Below are 9,006 nucleotides of genomic sequence, written 5' to 3'. Positions count from 1 at the left end.
ATGACATATTGACTGAGTTGGGGGTGATCGTCCGAGAGCGGCCCTATATCCTACCGGGGGCAAAGAAAGCTGAGATGGAACTGGAAATCCAGCGAATGCTGGAACTAGGAGTGATTGAGGACAGTTTTAGTCCCTGGTCCAGTCCCATTGTCTTGATCGCTGAGCCCGATGGCAGCCGGAGGCTTTGCAATGACTTCCATCGGCTTAATCAGGTTTCCCAGTCCGATGCTTATCCCATGCTTCAGGTGCAAAACCTCCTCAAGAGGCTGGGACATGACATGACATGACAAAGGGGTACTGGCAGGTTCCTTTAACGGAGTCCGCAAAGGTTAAGACAGCATTTAGCACTCTTAGTGGGCACTGGCAGTATCGTGTCCTTCCATTCGGGTTACACGGGGCGTCTGCAACTTTCCAGTGTCTGGTGGACAAAGTGCTCCGACCCCATGATACGTATTGTGCTGCCTACCTGGATGGCATCGTCATCTATTCCAGCACGTGGAAGACGCACATACAGCAGGTCACAGCAGTATTCCGGGCACTAGGAGAGGCCGGGCTTCAAATCAATTCCAAGAAATGTTTCTTCGGGTTGAAAGGCTAAATACTTGGGCTACCTGGTGGGCCGGGGTATTGTGAAGCCACAGTGTTCCAAATTAAATGCCATACTGACATGACCCCGTCCGCGAAAGAAGCAGCAGGTCCGACCATTTCTTGGTTTGGCTGGGTACTACTGCTGGTTTGTGCCTCGCTTCTCTGAGAGAGAGTGGTGCCCTTGTTCGACCTGACAAAGAAAAGAGCTCCCAACCTAGTGGCATGGTCTGACAAGGCAGAAACTGCATTCGATGACTTGAAACAGGCTTTAACTTTTGCAACTATATTAACTATATTAATAACCCCTAACTTTTCTCTTCCATTTGTCCTCCCGATGGATGCTTCGGAAACAGGCTTGGGAGCCATGTTGAACAACCCATAATGTATCTAAGACGAAAACTGTTGGACCGGGAGACTACGTACGCAGCGGTCGCGAAGGAAGCCCTGGCGATTAAATGAGCGATTACGCGGTTGCAGTACTACTTCTTTGGTAGGGTGTTCACTCTGGTCACGGTTAAAAAAGTATTAATTTCTAGCCATTAAATAAATCTTCAGTATGGCAAAAGACAAGAGAATGACAAAAGCTGTAACAACCATAAAAAATAAAATAAGAAAGGTTGATGTAGACATTATCATTGGCTGCCCATATGAAACACTCCACTTGCTGATCTCTTGTAAGAATGAATAACAAAAAGTTATTTTATCAAAGTGCATTTATTACATTTTATTTATTAAAACCGTATTTCTTAAATATACACCACATAGGACAGGATAAATAAGGAACAACATAAAATTAAACACACATTTCAGGCAAGAAAAGATTGAGTACACACCTCTTGAACCCTTGTACCTGCCAAATTTAGTTTGTCTACCTGCCTTCACTAAATAACTATAAGAAATCTGTCCCTTACTCACCACCACCCACTCTCTACTGATCCTGGCCTCTTTCTCCTGCTAGCTAAGCCTTTGCTCCACAATGTAGTTTCTCCTCTCCAGCTAGGGTCGCTAGCTCCTTGTCTCACTGCATCTAAAAAGCCTTCCATATGCCCTTAAAGAGCTGGGCAAACAAAGCACTACTTCAGTTACCCATTCACACCACGATGTGTGCTGCACCCTTGTGGTTATGTAGGAGAACAGTACCCTCACGCTGCACTGCCCCCGCCCGGCCAATGGCGACATGCTCCCACTTGTCAAACAGGAGCAGTCTCATACCACTAACCATACCTAGACCCATTTTTTTCAGGACAGAGGAACCCTGGATGGGTTGCTTGGTCCCTATTACACTGTTGGCACTTTACATCTTTCATGCCAAGCTCTAGCTAACAACTCCTGATACTAGTGTCCCTATGGGGATATGCAGTACAAACATGATAATCAACCACCCCATTGGCCCTTTGTTTCCACACAGGGCACGTATAAAAACCCTCCAACTGCCAGTGCATGTTCCTCTAAAATTTCAAGTAGGACACTTTCCCATACACTGCACCATGTTGGTGATGTCCCATGAGGAAACTCTTGTCAGTGAGTAATCCACTTATAAAATAAGTGTTTTAGTTGATAGTTTAATTAAAAATATCCAGTAACATGTCCACATTTAATGGTCTGTACCCATGTCCTTTTTTTCTATTTTGACATCTGTCTTTTTTATTACCTTAAAAATTCATGAGGAACTATTCCTCTTTACTTAGGGTATTTTTTTTTTCTCTTTAAATTTTTGTGCCAATCTCAGACATTCTCTGGTTTAAGTCCAAAGATAAAACATTCATTGCACTGCGCAGGGCCCTGAGTTGCAAGGGTTTCCCAATTCTACAACCCTCAACTCCAAAACTCAAAACACTGTAAGTACATAAAGAGGTTTCAACATTTAATGCCAATTTAAGATTTTGACTGCACATTTATTTACATAAGGCATGTGCAGCATGAACTCGTAATCTCCTGACAAGGCTCAAGTATGATAGCATAAATATCAACCTCTGAATAATAATAAATACAGCAAAATTGATATTTGGTATTACTAGCAAAATCAAAAGCTAAATCAAACCTCTGTAAGTTTAACAGGTTGGCCTTTGCTATCACACTAACAGCTTATTTTCCATTTCTAAAGTCATCCCCAAGGCAAACAAATGAATGATGGTCAATGCCTAATCAGTGACCACACAAATGCAGCAGCATTCAATGTACACTTTCAGTTGGTCATTTAGCATAGTTCTGTACGTGAGGAACAAACCAAAATTAGTCTAAATTTGCAAACAAAAAGTAAAATTATTAGTAAACCAACTGTACATACTAGCAAGAATATGCTTTATGCATGTTGTTTTACAAAATCAACATTTAACAAACATTTTCTTCTTTATCTACCTAAAGCAACTTTGATCCTGAAGTGTCACTGGCCTCAAGGTTCAAATATCCAAAGGTGAAGTCTTGTGAATATCAGTGCCCTAAAGAATCAACTCACTCAATTAAGAATAGCTAACCAGGCATTGGGTATGAAATAATGCTATTATTTGGGATCCGCAAATGCCCCGATGTATTTAGTTATTTTAATAAGCACCCAGAAGTTAAGAAAAAATTTTTTTTAGAATTTATTTTTAAGATATTACACAAACCTGATTAAAATACAGCCATTGTTGATTAGGTGTACTTTATGGGCTTTAATTCTATAATAGAAATAATAAAAAATCCTATAATGTAGAGATTACCACATGACCATCTGTTGAGAGATAAATTCTCTTAGAAACTTTCTATAAATTGCAACTAATTGAAACCCAAAACAGATAAGCCTTTGAAAAATAAAAAAGGAATTTTACAGAAGTTTATGTAAAATCCAATTCTTAGCAATTTAAACTATCACAGTATCTCAGTAGTATTACAGTAAATTTTGAGCTAGGTGCTATTGCATATTTAGACATACTCAGTTCTATTGTAACAAACACATTAAACACTTTCCATAATTGTGAACGGTTTTGAAAAAAGGAAAAAAAGCAAATATAAACATATTTGCTTGTAAATGAACTTTTTTTAAATAGACCAAAAAAAAAAAAAACACATTAAATTTCAACCAGCAAGACTAAGGAGGCAGTTTTCCTGTTCCTACCAGAGAGCAAAGATATTTGAGTGTTTAAGTGACATAAAATAAGGAGAACCTTAAAAGACAGATCAATATGCCATATATAAAAGTCTCCATTTTTTGTCTGCAGTATGAAAATGCATAAAGGTTGCATATGAATTTCTTAAACAACAACTTTCACTTAAAGCTTATTTGCATTTGATCACTTTTATACCTTTGCTTTTCAAGAATGTCATCCTAAAATGTCCAAAAAACTACCACATTAACTTGTTCATTTAGAGTTAATATTTCAGAGTTCAGTTTCTCACTCCTGTTTAACCTTTATGCCTAGCTCTTCTTGATCATATCCTCTAAGCTTGTGTTGATTATTATGGCTTTGGTTTAGTTCATTGATAGTTCTTTTCAAAGGATTGATTAAAAAAAAGGCTACAGTAACAGGGCTTGTAATTTTTTAACCAAGTAAGTTTAGAAAACAGTATCTTGATTTATCTGGATGAAATTCCCATAACCAGCTTTTTTTTAACAGATGACATTCTGCACCAAAGGTATTTAGTTTGTTCATTTTAGATATACATTGTATATGCATTTATCAATTTTAGTCATATTTCAATGGAAACATTCAAGGTATCGGCAGCTATTGAAAACAGGCACAACATTTACCTGTAAAGCTTTTCAGTGCTGACCCATTGGCAGATTTTTTAACAGTATTTAGGACAAGATTATCACCTAATTGCACAAGTACTTTGCATTAACCATTCTAATACCATTTTTCAAACAAAGTCTCCTCATAATTCACATCCTGCCATTTGTGAATCATTGTTTGCTTTTCCCCATACACTCCATTCCAATTACAAGTGGGTATTTTCAGTAGCTTATTCAGTGAAGTCTATGTCCGTGAGCACACAGAAACATGTAAGCTGAGTGATCCGTGTTAAGGCACCTGTAAGAAACAAGGATGGTGGGAGGGAGGAAAGAGAAAAAACAAAGCAGACCATTAATTAAGCAAGCACAAAATATACAACATGTTGTGATAAAGGCTTTAACACTAGAATTACCAGAGCCTATGAAAAAACTCGTAGATCCCACCTTAAATCGCTTCATACCTCTCCATCAGCGTCTTTTGTCCTGTAAATATGTCGATAAGCAGCAAGCAGCCTACTATTACATCTCCCCACCGCCACACAGTTTTCTCAGCTCAAGTCTGTTTTCCTGTGCGTCAGTTGCTTAGAGTTGTATAGAGTAAGCATTAAAGCAAAATGACACCTTTTATAAATACTATATCGTTATTTGGAACACATGCATTTCATGTGTGTTACGTGTCTACAACAATCTATGTAAACACATCATTAAAACAGAAATGGTTTTTATGTTCTAGTAATAATTGAAAAAATGTAGACATGAAGTGTATAATATGTGAAGCCTAAATTCCAAATATCAAATAAACACTTTCACAAAAGGTACAAATATAACAGAACAAATGCACTTCTATTCAAGAATATAACTGCAGAAAAAGAACCTGCGTTAGGGTGCGACATTGACACACATTTGCTATGACCGCTTCGGTGGTGCAAAGGTATCAACTGTTGACTGGTAATCAAAACTTCACAGTTTTGACTACGGACAAGTCCGTTATGAGAAGTGAGCTGCTCTTATTCTTACGATTTTAGAATAAAAACATACATTTGATTCCAGTCTGTAACAGCCGGTGTAAATTTATGATACTTTATTTTATATTCAGTTTTATTCTCTCAGTCGCGTTCACGATCCCACTTACCCCCCCTCCCATCGCTTTTGACGCTGCTGTTTTCACATAAAGACACGCTATAACAGAAATGAACTCAGATAATGATGACGGTTCTACAGGGTGGGCCATTTATATGGATACATCTCAATATAATGGGAATGGTTGGTGATATTAACTTCCTGTTTGTGGCACATTAGTATATGTGAGGGGGGAAAATTTTCAAGATGGGTGGTGACCATGGTGGCCATTTTGAAGTCGGCCATTTTGGATCCAACTTTTGTTTTTTCAATAGGAAGAGGGTCATGTGACACATCAAACTTATTGGGAATTTCACAAGAAAAACAATGGTGTGCTTGGTTTTAACGTAACTTTATTCTTTCATGAGTTATTTACAAGTTTCTGACCACTTATAAAATGTGTTCAATGTGCTGCCCATTGTGTTGGATTGTCAATGCAACCCTCTTCTCCCACTCTTCACACACTGATAGCAACACCGCAGGAGAAATGCTAGCACAGGCTTCCAGTATCCGTAGTTTCAGGTGCTGCACATCTCGTATCTTCACAGCATAGACAATTGCCTTCAGATGACCCCAAAGATAAAAGTCTAAGGGGTCAGATCGGAGACCTTGGGGGCCATTCAACTGGCCCACGACAACCAATCCACTTTCCAGGAAACTGTTCATCTAGGAATGCTCGGACCTGACACCCATAATGTGGTGGTGCACCATCTTGCTGGAAAAACTCAGGGAACGTGCCAGCTTCAGTGCATAAAGAGGGAAACACATCATCATGTAGCAATTTCGCATATCCAGTGGCCTTGAGGTTTCCATTGATGAAGAATGGCCCCACTATCTTTGTACCCCATATACCACACCATACCATCAATTTTTTGTTCCAACAGTCTTGGAGGGATCTATCCAATGTGGGTTAGTGTCAGACCAATAGCGGTGGTTTTGTTTGTTAACTTCACCATTCACATAAAAGTTTGCCTCATCACTGAACAAAATCTTCTCGTAAACTGAGGGTCCTGTTCCAATTTTTGTTTTGTCCATTCTGCAAATTCAGTGTGCCGATCTGGGTCATCCTCGTTGAGATGCTGCAGTAGCTGGAGTTTGTAAGGGTGCCATTTGTGAGTAGCTAATATCCGCCAAGGATGTTGACTAATGCCACTCTCCAGTGACATGCGGCGAGTGCTACGCTGTGGGCTCTTGCTGAATGAAGCTAGGACAGCCACTGATGTTTCTTCATTAGTGACAGTTTTCATGTGTCCACATTTTGGCAAATCCAACACTGAACCAGTTTCACGAAACTTAGCAAGCAGTTTGCTAACTGTAGCATGGGAGATGGGTGGTCTCGTAGGGTGTCTTGCATTGAAATCTGCTGCAATGACCCGGTTACTGCGTTCACCAGACATCAACACAATTTCTATCCGCTCCTCATGTGTTAACCTCTGCAACATGTCAATGGCTGTAAACAAAGAGAAACTTGTAAATAACTCATGAAAGAATAAAGTTACGTTAAAACCAAGCACACCATTGTTTTTCTTGTGAAATTCCCAATAAGTTTGATGTGTCACATGACCCTCTTCCTATTGAAAAAACAAAAGTTGGATCCAAAATGGCCACCATGGTCACCACCCATCTTGAAAAGTTTCCCCCCTCACATATACTAATGTGCCACAAACAGGAAGTTAATATCACCAACCATTCCCATTTTATTAAGATGTATCCATATAAATGGCCACACTTTTGCTATCGCTGTACTTTTTATATGTATATGGGAAGCTCTGTAGTCCACTTGTGACTTTACGCTATAGGAAGTAAGTAAATAAATAAAAGTAAATAAGTAAATAACATTTGATCTGGCTCTTATATACAAAGTACAGTGACGGCAGCTTCAGCCATCAGCTACAGACTCTTCAGTATGTGAGCGAGCGACTCTCCTTGCTAGTGTTTAGATCTGAACGATGCATGTGCTCAAAACATTAACATATTTATATGTTACTTACATAAAAGCCAGATCGAATGTTATTTACTTATTTCCTACAGTGTAAAGTGACAAGTAGACTGCAGAGCTTCCTGTGTTTGATCGACACGGGCATGCTCAAAAATACGTGTAATGCCACGAAAAGTGCCCGCTGACACTTTAGTAATGGTACAAGAATGCAGTTAAGACTTTTTTTGGGGTAAATACACCGTCCAGATCTAAACACTAGCATGGAGAGTTTGATTTGATATTTGGAATTCAGGCTTCACATATTATACACTTCATGTCTACATTTTGTCAATTATTACTAAAACATGAAAAACGTTTCTATTTTAACGATGTGTTTACATAGATCGTTGTAGACTCGGAACACACATGAAATGCATGTGTTCCAAATAATGATATACAGTAATCCCTCGCTATATCGCACTTCGATTTTCGCGGTTTCACTCTATCGCGGATTTTAAATGTAAGCACATCTAAATATATATCACAGAATTTTCGCTGGTTTGCGGATTTCTGCAGACAGTGGGTCTTTTAATTTATGCTACACGCTTCCTCAGTGTGTTTGCCCTGTTGATTTCATACAAGGGACGCTATTGGCGGATGGCTTAGAAGCTAGCCAATCAGAGCATGTATTACATATTAACTAAAACTCCTCAATGCTATAAGATATGCATCCCGCGTGGAGCTTGATTGTTTGCTTGTCTCTTCCTCTCTCTCACCCTCTCTGACATTCTCTGCGCCTGACGGAGGGGCTGTTTGCACAGGCTGTTTGCTTAAAAGATACTGACGCTCCTCTAAAAAAATGCCGCTTTATTGTGGTGCTCCGCATATTTAAAAGCACAAAAGCACACGTATTGATTTTTTGATTGTTGCTTTAATCTCGCTCTCTCTCTGACGTTCTCTGCACCTGACGGAGGAGATGTGAGCAGAGGGGCTGTTTGCTTAGAAGATACTGACGCTCCTCTAAAAATTGCCGGCAAACTTAAAAGCACAAGTATTGATTTTTTGATTGTTTGCTTTTCTTTGTGAGCTCTCTCTCTCTCCCTCTGAAATTCTCTGCTCCTGAAGAGAAGAAGATCTATTTGCATTCTTTTAATTGTGAGAAAGAACTGTCATCTCTGTCTTGTCATGGAGGACAGTTTAAACTTTTGACTAAAGGGTGTTATTTCATGTCTAGAGGGCTCTAATAATGTTAACAGTGTGGGAGAGTTTATAAGGGCTTAAAATATATAAAAATAACTACACAAACATATGGTTTCTACTTCGCGGATTTTCATCTATCGTGGGGGGTTCTGGAACGCAACCCCCACGATCGAGGAGGGATTACTGTAGTATTTATAAAAGGTATCATTTTTTTGCCTTCTCACTCTATAAAATTCTAAGCAAATGATACACGGGTAATAAGACTTGAGCTGAGAAAACTGTGTGGTGAATGGGGGATGTGATAGTAGGCTGCTTATCGACACATTTACAGGACAAAAGACGCTGATGGAGAGATGCAAAGTGATTTAAGGAGGGACAGATCTACAAGTTTTTTTGTAGTTTTTGTGAGATTATACAAATCACAAAGTCTCTTATTTATGGATAAACTAGCAGAATACCCGAGAAGTAGTGT

The 9,006-nt window shown here is 39.1% G+C and overlaps 1 protein-coding gene across 3 annotated transcripts in view; it reads right to left on the bottom strand.

Annotated features, from left to right (window-relative positions):
- Positions 1–1,283: 1,283 nt before the first annotated feature.
- Positions 1,284–9,006, bottom strand: part of slc7a6 (solute carrier family 7 member 6) — a 91,686-nt gene continuing 83,963 nt past the window's right edge. For all 3 annotated transcript variants that reach the window (XM_039763200.1, XM_039763201.1, XM_039763199.1), the window contains one exon: positions 1,284–4,595. In XM_039763200.1, the coding sequence (XP_039619134.1) occupies positions 4,528–4,595 (68 nt within the window). In that variant the 3' untranslated portion in view covers positions 1,284–4,527. The remainder of the gene's footprint in view (positions 4,596–9,006) is intronic.

Source organism: Polypterus senegalus, chromosome 9 (assembly GCF_016835505.1).
Source record: "Polypterus senegalus isolate Bchr_013 chromosome 9, ASM1683550v1, whole genome shotgun sequence".
NCBI lineage: Eukaryota > Metazoa > Chordata > Cladistia > Polypteriformes > Polypteridae > Polypterus > Polypterus senegalus.
Note: the sequence above shows the minus strand (reverse complement) of the source record. Positions and strands in the feature narration are given on the sequence as shown.